Source organism: Falco cherrug, chromosome 6 (assembly GCF_023634085.1).
Source record: "Falco cherrug isolate bFalChe1 chromosome 6, bFalChe1.pri, whole genome shotgun sequence".
NCBI lineage: Eukaryota > Metazoa > Chordata > Aves > Falconiformes > Falconidae > Falco > Falco cherrug.
Genome location: NC_073702.1, coordinates 10,262,052 through 10,275,862, shown reverse-complemented (window position 1 = coordinate 10,275,862; position 13,811 = coordinate 10,262,052). Strand labels below are relative to the sequence as shown.

General features: G+C 36.1%; 1 protein-coding gene across 4 annotated transcripts in view; it reads left to right on the top strand.

Annotated features, from left to right (window-relative positions):
* Positions 1–13,811, top strand: part of MYO6 (myosin VI) — a 118,588-nt gene that overhangs the window by 42,118 nt on the left and 62,659 nt on the right. For all 4 annotated transcript variants that reach the window (XM_055714039.1, XM_055714038.1, XM_055714037.1 and 1 more), the window contains exons 4-9: positions 1,460–1,533; positions 3,639–3,768; positions 4,790–4,895; positions 6,764–6,819; positions 9,041–9,138; positions 10,911–11,075. In XM_055714039.1, the coding sequence (XP_055570014.1) occupies positions 1,460–1,533; positions 3,639–3,768; positions 4,790–4,895; positions 6,764–6,819; positions 9,041–9,138; positions 10,911–11,075 (629 nt within the window). The remainder of the gene's footprint in view (positions 1–1,459; positions 1,534–3,638; positions 3,769–4,789; positions 4,896–6,763; positions 6,820–9,040; positions 9,139–10,910; positions 11,076–13,811) is intronic.

Below are 13,811 nucleotides of genomic sequence, written 5' to 3'. Positions count from 1 at the left end.
GAAGGATGGCTTCTTCTAAACAACCCAGAAGTTGCAGGGTCCTTTGAGAAGCCTGAACGATTCCAGCCATTTGAAGCAAAGTTGTATGTGGTCACATAAGGGAAGGAAGGGCTGTTATTCAGCGGAGCTACGCAAGCCAAAGGGAGGCAGCGACTGGCTGCTGCACTTGCCTTTGCTTCAGGCTGATCAGGTGTAAGTAGTGCGATGCAGAGCCACAGCCGCTTCTCAGTCCACTGCAGGAAGAATGGTAAAAGATTGAAAACAAAACCACATTCTTTTGAGAAGCTGCCATTATCCTTTGCCAGTATCTTTTAGTTCAGCAGGAGGAGCATTGAAGGAGGTGTTAAGAGCTGCTTACTGAGTTTCAGGCATCCTTGCAGGGCAGGGTGGCTGGGCAGGTTGCCTAGGTCCTAAGAACCATCAGCCTTTCTTGCACATTTGTGTAAATAAGCTGCAATATGTTTTTTCTCTGCTGGAGCCCTAGAGAAAGGGCATCGATCCAACTTGGGAAGCAACTTCAGTCATTACACGAGAGGTGCATATGTGGCCCATGTGTGAGGTGCAGTGTAGCTGTTACTATTACAGGCACAGTGCGTACTCCATGAACAGTAGTCAGATATGTACAGCTTTTTAAGCGGCCCTAATACTGTAAAGTTTACCAGTATGGTAGTCAGTCAGTTGCACCTAGACAAAATAGCGTTGTGCACTTAAAATTCAAGTGGTGAGAAAAAGAGGACTGAGCATATTTGAAAATGGAGGCTGTGTAGTGAGTAGGGCCCTCAGCTGGTTTAGGGATAATGTTTTTAATATTGTTACAATGGGAACTGGTAATGACCTCTGTAATTAAGGGTGCTAATGCTTTCCAGTGCTCTATAGCTGAAAACAAGGACGAACTTTGCCAGAATGTGAACCTGTATGGTCTGAAGCTTTCTGTGGGTACCCGCTGCCTTGAGCCGCCACCTTGTAACATTGCAGCGGTGTCGGTTTGGTTTCTTTGAGACTGCCTAGTAGCAACAAAATTCAGAATTGAAACACAAAAGGGTGTGTTGGTGCCTGGCGTTGCAGTGATGCCTGCTGCCGCCTCTAGGCAGTATTTCCCGATCGAATCAGTGAATATAAACATCTAAAAATTGCCAGGAGCCAGCAGTTATTCTAAATGTCAGTTAGGTGGCATTACCCTGGGGACACTGTGGCCAAGATGGGAGAGGGGAGTGGGAAGGAAGGAGACAGCGGGCGCTGGGATGTTGGTAGGCGCAGGCTCTGGCGCTGTGGGGCGGCGGGGTGGGAGACGGGCCATGCTCACCTCAGAGGCCGGCGAAGGCATGTGAAGAAATGACAGGATTAAACTGTAACAAAAGAGAGGGGAAGTAAAATTTTCTTTATCCTAAGACTTAGTTTTTCAGCTGTACATGAAAGTAGTCCTGAGCTCTTAATAGTATATGATTTTTTTTACTTGTAGGTTCCCTTATGTATTTAAATGAGGCCACTCTCCTTCACAACATCAAAGTTCGGTACAATAAGGACAGAATTTACGTAAGTATTACATGTCATGACAAGCAGACTAATGATACATATAGATGTCTTTTCAGAAAATCAACAATACAATTGTTTCCAGTTCTGTTTTTTCCTGTAACAGAAACTAAACAGAAATGGTAACGTTGGAAGGTTAGGAGGCTTTAGGTTTGGGGGGTTTTCTTGCCTTTTTTTGTTTGTTTGTTTGTTTTTTAGGTCCGGTTTTGGTGGTTTTTGTCTTCATTATACCTTGTTTGAGATCTGAATCACATTAATTGCATTAACGGTAGCTAATTTTTACCAGGCAGAGCAGTAGATTTTTCTCTACATAACTGTTCATGTGCAACCATAGCACAGTGTTGTAACACAAAGATAGCTTACTTCGCCAGTAGAGTAGCTGTTAACAAAGATGGTTTTCTTTCTTCATTATTTTTGAACGAAGCAAACAGGTGCTGTCTTTGACACCTCCTAGCTCAGATGTCCATCTTAATCTTTTATATTGCTATCAGATTGCCTAATTGTACTTAATGAATTCTGACTAAATTACATTTTGTCCTTGCCATCTGCCTGGACACTGACAGCTGTGAAATAGAAGAAAGATAAGAGTTTTCTTTCTTACTTTTTTTTTCCTAATAGAATGCTGGCTAGTGATAACACAAAACAGTTCTATGCATTTTTTTAAAGTGTTAAAATAATCAACTTTTGTGTTAGCATGCTGTGACAAAATGAATTGGAGGTAAACCCTTTTATGTAAATATAAACATAAAAAGAAATTATAGTTGTCTTTGTTGCAGTGAACTTCACATAGCTATAAATTCTTTATGGCTTAAGATCAGGCACTAGCTTTAAAATAAATAAATAAAAATGCTCATTTGAATGCTGTTCTAGAAAAATAATAATTAAGAAAGAAACAAATCCAAGGAAGTAAAATTCTACATCTGAACTGGTTATGAGGTAGGATAGTGTTTAGGTTCATAAAGCCTTTCTTCATTGTAAACAAGTACTACTAATATGTTGTCCTCAGTGGGTGTATTTTCTGGAGGGGAAAAAAATTCAATTTATATTTTAACTATATTTGCCCTGTAACATTAAAATACAGATTGAATCAGTAAATTTTTTTGCTTTTTGTTTAATGCTGGTTAATAGTATTTGTCTTGTTACTAAAAGGAAAACTAATATTAGTACTTGCAGCTCTTGAAATGTTTTCAGTCAGTGAAATAAGTGCTTAAAATAGAAACTAAGAAAATTCATACATTGTGTGTGATCCAGCCTTCTATCAACATATTATAGTAGTGTCCAAATTTCACTTGTCTAAGGATACGCTCAGTAACGACAAACCAAATAAGTTATTCAAGCTGAAGGCTTATCTGATTTTCTTCAGACCTTTTCCTGCGAATCTGCTTTTTTCTGTGATTCAGACATCTGTTCTTCCTCGTATGTAATCTGGCCATTATAGCCAAGCTATGAAAATTTTGTACAGAAATCTTAAAAAACCTTATCTTCAATTTTCCTTATCCTATGGAAAGGTAAAAAAAAAGGTAAAAAAGTCTGGGTTTAAGATTCTTTGCCATTTTTTTCTCCATGAGAGAACATTTGCATGCTGTATTTCTCACCGTAGAAACAGCCATAGCTAATTTTCTCTCGGCTGAATGCTTTTATTGCCTGGCTTGAGTGTGTTCCCAGGCAGGATCCTGTCAGTTCTTCCTGCTGAGTTGCTTCCAGCAGATAATGAAAAGTTATCCTCCTTACTGGAGGAGAGTGTGTTATGCTAGCCAGGAGCTTAGTTTATTCACTTCTGTGAAGGAGGTTGTGGTGTCCTATCCTTGATCCAATAACTTGGGCAATAGGAAATTATTTAAAAGGAGATTGGAAGAGAGGTCAAATTCAGGACATACTGCACAGCTCAGTGGTTAGGAAATGCTCCTGAGAGAGTTTCATAGAAGTCCTGAGAAGATAATTAGAGGAACTCTGAAAATATATCTCTTTTTGTATCTGCATTAGCTGGGGAGAATTGTAAATGTAATTGTTAATACTTCGGCTATAGCCTTCAATAGTAATAGAAAATTGATGTTAACCACTTGGTTGGATACTAGCTAATAGTTTGCTCTTAACTGTTTTCTTCACAGACCTATGTAGCCAACATTCTTATTGCAGTGAATCCGTATTTTGATATACCCAAGTTTTACTCTTCAGATACTGTTAAAAAGTACCAGGGTAGATCGCTTGGAACATTGCCACCACATGTTTTTGCTATTGGTATGTATTTAACCTGTATTTGTCTTTTAAAAAACAAACATTAAATACTTTGCAGTAATCTATAAATTTCCACCTGTAATAGTAATTAAATAATTTTAAAGTATTATAAAATAAACCCACTGATTACTAAAATTGCAAATCTTGTTGTCCTTGATAATCAGTTTGCAGAACTTGGAAATCAGCAACCTTAGCAGCCCTGTTGTGATTATTCTGCACCTCCAGTGTTTTTTGTCTAAGCAGTTTAAATATATTATATAACCGTTAAAAAAAAAAAAAGAAATCCACAATTTACAAGTGAAGAATAACATAATTATGATTGGCACTGTCTTTCAGTGCAGTCATTTCCTTTGCCTTTTTTTATGTTGCCAGAGGACAGGCACTGTTTCTTTTTATGTGCTTGTGTTACAGGCAGAAAGTGTATTTAAATGTTATTAATGTGATAAACCTGATTTCTGTCACTTTTCTTAAGAAAAAAAAATTGGAGTTTCCAAAACAAATCAGCATTTGACTTGTTAAAAGACTTCTCACAATGCTGCATTTTTGTTTTGTAATCAAAAGTATAAATAGCTGGGGTTTTAGTACCTGTTGCAAACAAGAAACCTACGTTTTTCCAAGTTTCCTTGTCTCAGATGTTACTTGTTATGAAGCACAACTGAAATTTTCCCTTTAAAAAATGTATTAAACTAAGATCAGTTACTGTTTTGTGATTACATTTAATTCAAGAGATTTAGTTCAGGGTGGTGGTTTTTGGTTTATTTTGTCCTGGATATAATTGAGTAGGTTTTTATTTTTGAAGACTAAGCTCTTACATATCCATGTTGGGGAGTGAGCAGCTATCATATAAATTAAAAGGAGACAGACTTTAATAAATTGTAATGCACTTAATTGTGAATATTTACCTCTCATTCCTGAAAATTTTAATTAATGTTCTTACATTTTAATATTTGCATTGTAGCTTAACTTTATGCTTGCAGTTCTCATTAATATTAATTCTTGTCATGTTTAACGTATTCTTTTTAAGCTGATAAAGCATTCCGTGACATGAAAGTGCTCAAGATGAGTCAGTCCATCATAGTCTCTGGAGAATCGGGAGCTGGCAAGACAGAAAACACTAAATTTGTTTTGAGGTTTGTGCTTTTGGACCAAAGTTATTCTGTGAATTGCTTGTGCTGATGCATTTAGTTGACATACAGATGGAGCAAATTACAAGGTAGTCGGTAGGTTTGAGAGACAATTCATTAAGATACATACGTGCTTCTATGTGCACTTTAATATAAGAAATTCATTGGGTTAAACTTAAGTGCTGATGATGATACAGGGAGATGGCTACATACTCACAAAAACCTTAACTCAGTTGCAGTGACACTGTGTAGTTATGGTTTATGATGCAGTCATTTTGGTATTGCACATCTGGTATTGTGGTAGATAAAAACGTAACTAGGCATTTTAACTGTATCCTGCCAGACACTGTAGGTTTCGCCATGAATGTACATTTCTGTTTTCCCTATCTTCAGTGTTTTTATTTTGCTTGAGTATCCAAGGTTTTTAACTCTTGATTTTAGATGACTGCAGGGATTCTGTAATATACTTTATCCTGGTTTACTGAATAAGATTGAATAATGGGATTTATTTATTTATTGATGTTCATGTATGACCAATACTAAGTCAAGCATATTAAACCACATGGAGGCCATATTGCTGATATATATCGGCCTTGCTTCCTCTTCTATGATTTTTAATGTTTTTGACCATATTTGCATTATACCTTAACGGCTTTATGTCACTTTGCAACACTAACTGGAGAACACTGCTCCATTAAGGTGGCCTAATTATCCAGGGAAGCACAGTGCAGGCAGTGTGAATATGCTCCCTTCCTCACCTTGCCCTCGTTTCCCTGTATAAATCTTTAGTTCCCTTTTCCCTGACATCATGTGTTCTCTAGTATTTATGTACAGTACCAGTATTATCTCTTGAATTGTCGTGACTGTCTGTCCTTCATACTGCTCTTCTCTGCCCCTGTGCAACCTTTAGGAGATAGCTCTTAAGAATTACTGCAAGGTGCTGGTAATGATTTTACAGGAGTTGGTCCTGCTAAGAGTAAAAAAAGACAGCAGGCACTGGGAGGATAACTTCTGAGGAGTGCTCTCAAAGGAGGTTATTCTTCCGCTTCTCAGCAAGGGAAGTTCTGATTACACAGCAGGCAAATACCATTGCTGTTCCTCTCCCCACGACCCACCCCCATAGAGTCAGCGTATAAAACATTATTGACTTTTAAAAGCAGGAGGGTGTTTTCCTTGTGTGATGAGAAAGCAAGAGGTACATCCCTGTTAGTGCTCCTAAAGGGTTGTTTTTGTTTTGTTTTGGAAGGCCCCATTTTCAAGAACTGTTTTTAGTTTGTTCCAGATTTCCTTGTAAATTTCCGTATTGTGTGCACAGGAAAAAAATATATTAAAAAAGCTGCAACTTTGGAGCAAGTATGTTGAGTATTTATTTTCAAATTCTTTCTTCAGTTGCTAAATTGAATCTTACCTTAATTATGCACCTGCAATTTCCTATTTCACCATCTCCATGTGGAATTTTTATTAACAGTAATAGTTATGAATCCAAAAAAGGTAGGCATGGAAACAGTCTTTAAGTCAGGAAATACACATGAAGCCCTATGCATTTACTATGATTATTAATAAATAGATAGTACAGTAACGGTTTCATTATACTGATAAAAAAGTGTAATTTCCCTATGTGTGTCTGAAAGAAATTTCTAATGTGTCTTGAAGTATTGAAAAAAAATTGAAAGTCTGCAAGAATACCTTTGTTTTAACAAAAAAGAAAAGTCCAGCTGCATTTATTTTAAAAGATACAGGTATTTGGAACTTAAAATCAACATGCTTTCGCGTTAGTAAATGGTTAGGAAGTATGATGCAGAGCCATGCTAAACCCTGTTGAATTGCGGTAACCTGTCTCATGAAAATAATGATATTTTTGTCTTGCTTTACAGGTATTTGACAGAATCCTATGGTACTGGCCAAGATATTGATGACAGAATTGTAGAAGGTATTGAATTTTCTTCCATTGAAATAAAGGTTCCAATGTTTTAATTTTTTTTTCAAATTTGAAGTGTCAATCAACAGCAACTAAATAAAAGCTAGCATGGAAATACTATCAGATTTCCTAGGGAATAATTTACTGGTTGTTTACCTTGATCCTGAATTCTGAAAACATATTTTTTTATTTGTGATTCACTTTATTTAGTATAGTGTCATGCAGTCCTTGATCTAGAAAATGTTGAAGTGTGTGTTTGAGTTGAACTTCACACACATGTGTACCCAAGATTGGATTTTAAGCTGCCTGAAACCTGTAAGGACAAGATTGTGTTATCATTACTATCTGTTAGTACCAGGAAAGAGTAATTCCTCCTCCTCACCATAAAGTTCTCAAATGGTCTCAAAAAGTCAGATAAAGCAGGGAAGTTCTTTTAAATTATTATTCTGAGTAATTTTTCTCTTACTACTTTTTTGTCAGAAAGCACATAATTTGAACTAATACTTTCATTGTGTCTGTCTTTATAATAGACTCTCAAACAAGGTCAGAAGAGCCTGATTATCATCCAGTTGGGCCTCTTGAATGTTGCGTGCACTTCCTAATTGAACAGAAAATAACTTTTTGTGAAAGTAGACATATCTCAAAAACAAAGAACTCTCAGCCAATCTAATAATGCCTCATACATCAGTTTTAGTCTTCTATAGCATGTAGTAGACTTACTTTGGAATTTTGTTACTCTCTGTCTTTTTCTTAAACCAAAAATTTTTACTTTTGCTTTAAATTTTTTTGCTTTCAAATTCAAGCCACTGGATTATACAAAAGTACTGCAGGCTTTAATCTCTTGTTGCTGTAGGTTTGCTTAAACCAATTCCTTAGTGAAATCCACTGTGTGCTAAAGGAACTCATGAAGTGGCCAAGTGTTGGATAATGCCTGATGCTGTATGCCATAAAATTAATTGGTACTTGTAGGTATTCTTAGAAGAGTTTGTTTTGTTTAGTCTAAAACAGCACCTGATGCATGAGTTTTGAAGGTTTTTAGGCACAATTTTAACAAGCATGCTTACAGCATATGTGTTGCTAGAGGAACATTTAACCTATCCAGAAGATCTCTTACAATTTGTTCTTATTCATAAACTTTTCTTTGGAATTCTTAATATAATGTAAAATAACTGAATAGTTACCTAAAAACTCTTTAAGAAGTCAATTTTGAAAGTCACGTTTGCACTTTCATAAGATTAAGATTTAATTTTCATTAAATAAATGAAAATCTCACCAAAACAAAAGAATGAATGCTGCTAAATGATGCATTATCATCCATACTTTATCCAACCATTGTAGTTTCTCCTTCATTCTTTATTTTTTGTAGGAGCAGATTTGTTAATGGTGGTTGGTGGAGTTTTGAATTTGAGTTTCTGCTCACTTAGTTTCCAGTGCGTATTTTTGGCTAGAAGCCTTAAAAAAATCTTGCAGATGTTTTCAGTGGTTTATTGTTAGCGCGATTCAGTAAATCGGTTTTCTCTGATCTTCAGAGCTGGTAAAATGCAGTCTTTCAGAGGCCCTGTGTTTCATAACTACTATGCATTTTCAAACTGTGCATGATGTTCGTGTGTGTGTATATATATGCATATTACATTGCTGCCACTCTTTCTGTATGGGCTTTAAGGTGCTTGAAAATAGCAGCCAGTAAAAAATAAAATCACTCAATCACTTAATCGACCTAATTATAATTTTAAAGGGCATTTTTAAGTTGTTTTTGAAATCAACACACTCTTCTAATACTTTTTTTTGTTTAATTCCCTAATCAATCTAACATGTTGTGTACATGACATTTAAGTGGCATTTTTGTCTGTGGGGTAAATGGGTCGTTCAGATTTTATGAATAACAACTCATTGGGAAGTGTCAAATTGTGTGTTGTGTCATAATAGTTTATGTATCGGTTATTTATCTACTTGCTGTAGAAGAACATCACTGAATAATTTTTGGTGTTTCGCTTCAAATACTTTGCAGTGTTACGTGGTATTTAAGTACTTCATTGTAAATTCCACCACAGTATATCCGGTACAATTTGCAATATTGATTATTCCTAATGGGTAATACTTTTCCTTTAATTTTCAAACTTTATTCCCAGTAAGTACACTGAATAGTTACCATGTTTTGTTCTCTCTTTCTTTTTGGTAGTCTACTGATCCAGTATTAACACTTCCAAAATGTTAATTTCAATCTTTTAAACAGCAAATCCCCTATTGGAAGCTTTTGGAAATGCAAAGACTGTTCGCAACAACAACAGCAGTCGTTTTGGAAAATTTGTTGAAATTCATTTCAATGAAAAGGTACTAGAATTTTGTTACAGTTAACCAGTAATGATTTTTTGCCATAAAATGGAAATGTTAGACTAACAGCAGGCTGAAGAGACTTATTAATCTTGCACCAAATAGCTACTGTCCTACTTTACAGATTTGATTTGTATTCTGTCGTCTTGAAAGGAAAACCAAAGCCACGCAGTACTGTGTTACTACTGGAAAACAGCAGGCCAAGTCAGTAGGAGGCAATTGCTTCCATCCACAAAAGAATAAAAATGGTTCCCTTCATTGCAAAAAGGCATATCTGAAGAATAACTTACTTGCTCTTAAGTGTTTAAGCATTCCTTTAATATACAAATAAGTGTGAGTTGCATATTGGATATAAACATACAAATGTATTTTAATGCTTTAATACTTCAATTATTGATGGTTTTATGTATTTATAGGAAATCTATGGACCTCAGATTAGTATTATGCATGTGACACAAGTAATGGAACTGGCTTTTGTCAGCTTTTGTGTAGCGTATGGTTTCCTTTGCATGTAGTTCTGTTTGGATAGCATATGTATAACACATTCCATTATTAAGGATGACTGTATGTCTGTCTAGCATGTTCAAGTCACAGGCTTTTGTTGATGATCCCTGTAGAGATTACATACGTGCCTCCTCATCTTTCTGACTGAGGACATAAAGAAACAAATTGCTGCAGTTCCTTCCTGCAGAGTTTAAGCTCATCATCTGCTCTTGAGCTTGTGGTCTTTTCTGAACCTTTCATCACTTGGTTCTGAAACTAAACTTCAGATCTTTGGTTAATATTTTAGACACTAAATAACTACGTTCCTTTAAGAGCAGAAGGACTTTATCTTTGGTCCAGTTCATGTTAATAAATTTATGGAAAAGACCCAAATTTCTGCTTGGAATGATGCATTCGTGACCTGTCAACACTTAAGTGTGTTTCATGTTAATTGCTTTGGTTGAAGCAAATAGCACTCAGAGTATCTTCAGAAACTGCTTAAAAGCCTGTTTTAGCTTACCACTGCAAGATTGGCCTGTTCACTTGAGTCCCCTTTTTACAAGACTTCATAATTCACAAGACTTCATTTTGTGGTGACCTTATCAGTTCTGGTTTCTCAAAGCAGTGTGAGTACAGACTGGGGCCTCTTGAATGAGTGAATGACTGCATAACCATGGTCAAACTTGTCAGTCAGCAAGTTCTTAGTTGCTGTAATGGCCATATGCTCAGGAATTTCCTTGCTGTTAAGATTTGTCTAGGCATAGGGAATTTCATTATAGGCCAGATAATAAATGGCTTTTGAAATCTGTGTCAGACTTCTGTCTCGGAAAAGAGTTGCAAGTGTTTGAAATAAAACGTTTGCTCATAATGAGTCTGCCTAAGATGTTGTCCAAGTATGTGTTCGGTCATTGTAACCCTTCCTCTACTTTGCAAGAGTCTCGGTGAAATGTCACTAGAGGATGGTACTTACTGCCATCCAAAAAGTATAAGGGTGGCTGTAGCAATGCTTTTTGCCGGAACTACGGGAATTATACAAAGGATTCTGCTTGTTGGGGTAAAGCACACCCTTTTAAGAGGAATGTATGTATATGCAATACAGGAGCTGGGGGGAGAAGTTAGTAAATGGTTTCTTTTCTAAGCTTAATATGTATTAGGTGTAGGTATATTTTAATCTTTGAAGCAGTGTCCATTGAATTACATGTTGTTAGACAAATGCAAATTGAAAACTGCTGAATCTTAAACAATCAAAAAAGTACTCGGTTAATCAGAAAAATATTTCTTCCTCCTAGAACTTGGTGGTTGGTGGATTTGTATCACATTATCTGCTGGAGAAATCTAGGATCTGTGTGCAAGGCAAAGAAGAGAGGAATTATCATATCTTTTACAGGCTTTGTGCTGGTGCTCCAGAAGACATTAGGGAAAAACTACATCTAAGCTCTCCTGACAACTTTAGGGTGAGTATCAGAGTCACTGCTGATAAAGTTTCTCATGTTGCTATACATGGATTTTTCATACAGATATTATTAAAATTGCTGTTCACTAGCTTTGACAGACATTCTTGTTACAAGAATCAGAATTTATATTTTTTTTGTTAAATCTGTTTGATCCTGAAATAAAGCCGCCTGCCATTCTTCCTTATTGGAAGATTTCCTATGTGTTTTCTCTGTGTCTTAAAACTGAGGAATCTTTGCTTTCCAGAGATGAACTTTTGCATACCCAGCTGCTAGTAATGTTGATACGGGTTCTTCTAGAGTTGCAAAGTGTGAATTTCTTGATTGTGACCTAACTGTTCTATGGGTAACCCATCTTTTAAGTCCTGAAAACTTAGTCCAACCATGCCTTTAGGAAGATGTAGTTGTCCCACAATTCTCTCTCAAATAATTTTTTCCTCATACTTCCTACCAAATATCAGACACGGTAAAAAGGTTGTTGCTTCTCTGTTCCAGTCCATGTGCTTTCACATCACCTGTCTTTTCTACTCTGTTGCACCTTGTTCCTATAATACTGTACACTCTAGGTTGTCATTTGTATTGTTCCAGTCTCTCCCATTCCTGTCGTCATATGTCTGTGTCATTCTTGGTCACTCCAGGTTACGTGATAAGACTCACTAGTCCCTTTCAGCTGAAAGCTTACCCTTTTGTCTCCAATTGACCCAAAGCCCATGCTCAGCTCTTTCTGCCAAGATTACTTATATTCATTAAGCATGATCCTCCCTCTTAGGTTTTTCTTCACCTAATGTAGTCCTTCCTGAGGACCACTTACTATTTCTGAGTTTTGGCTGTCTTTCCACAACCTGTTACTGGTCCAGTCACTCAAATAATGGAGAAGTTAATAAAATACAAATAAAATCAGTGCTGAATGTAATACTCCTAACTATACCTAAATGAAAGTGAACTTCAAGTAAACACTAGGGAAATAAGACTTGAATTGTTGTGCATACTTCTTTAAAAATGTTAGGTTAATGTTCAGTGCAGGGAAAAAGCAGAGTCGGATCTCAGGAGTTCTTAGGAAAGGAAGGGAGAAAAAATAGTGAGTTATGCTGCCAATGTACATCCATATTTGTAAATAGCATACACAGTTTTGTCACCCCATCTCAGAAAGGAACAGTAAAATCTTTGGGTGAAGCAGAGGCCATGGTTGAAAATAGCCTTTTGGATAGTATGGTCCCTTTCATTCAATACAGCGTGCCTGTTCTTACCACTTCTGATTTGTTTACTGTCTTCCCTTCTCCCTATGCTTTATTCTTATGTGACAGATGTGGTTTCTCCTGATTAACCCTGATTCTCTGTTATGTTTCTAGTAGCAAACTTGCAAACAGGCAGACTTTTTGTCCCACCACTAAGTTCTTGCATTCTTGTTATCCTTTTTTTTTTTAACTACTTCAGTTTAACTTTTAACTTTTTCCTCGAGCGTTCCTTCTTTCTCCTCCCCTACTCTGTTTAGTTTTCATTGAATTGGTTTTCAGAAATGATTGACAAACAACATGGTGATTCCTTTTGCTTTCTTTCCCTTCTTGGCAGTCAAAATTTTTTCTCTTTTTTTTTTTTCTATTTGTCTGAGTGACTCCAGCCCCCACTGCCCTTATTTTTAAAGTCTCTTTTAATTTCTCAGTGTGTTACATCTCAATTATTGCAGTATTTTTTTTCCTCGAGAAAAGAATATTATTGAACTCTTATCCTACCAGTGCAGCTTTGCTGGTACAGCTGTTTCTTGTTGTTTTCCTGATTGTCCCTTCTCTTTCTCTTCAAAGCAAGCTTCTACCATCCCTTTCAGGGTCCTTCTACAGCCTATTCACATCTTATACTGTCATCACCAATTTTACTAGTAAAGTGAAGACTCTTGCCTTCAATCACTCATTCCTGCTATTTAATTACTTATAAATATATTGTTATATTTTTGTTTAGTTTTGTTTTTCTTTTTGTTTTGACAATCCCATTTGAACTGTAAGTATCTACAAATATCGCTATGTGCTTTGTTGAGTTGCATTGAAAAGAAAAATATTTGCAAATCAAATCCTACTGGTAAATACTGGTCAGTTGTTTGCTTGTGTTCTGTCATTTGTCTGCATCTCTCACTGTTTCTTGGCTTATGCTTGGCTTGGAATCTCATGGAAGCAGAATTTTCTGTATTTCTAAAATACACAGAACTACAGTTACATCTGGTCCATGTCATACATCTGTACTGTGGTATCTAGATGATCTTGCTCCGTAAAAGCCCTGGCAGTATTTTAGGACAAGTTTTCTTACTTCCTCAAAGGCATTCTTAGGGGCCTTATATATATATTTCACCAAATACTTGGTTTGTATCTTCTTATAGGTCATCTATTTGTACTTAGTTGTGTGATGGAAACTTGATCTGATGCTTATTAAGAAAGAACTACTTCTGTTCTCTAGAAGGAATTTTTTTTTTTTTGAAACACCCAACAAACAATACTTAAAAAACTCCAACACCATTTATTTTCATGTAATATGGACCTAGTTTTCAAAACTTTCTTCTTTACTGTGCAGTTATTCTATGCAATAGTCTCTTGTATGTTTTAAAGCTAAAATCTTGAACAAAATTTTGAATACAAGTATTTTTATTGTGCAGCCACTTTTCCATTAAAACTTATTTCTTGTCATTAATAGACTTTTAATTTTGGAGTTGAATATGCTGTGTGCCCACTCTTGGGGATTTTTTTAATCAAAACC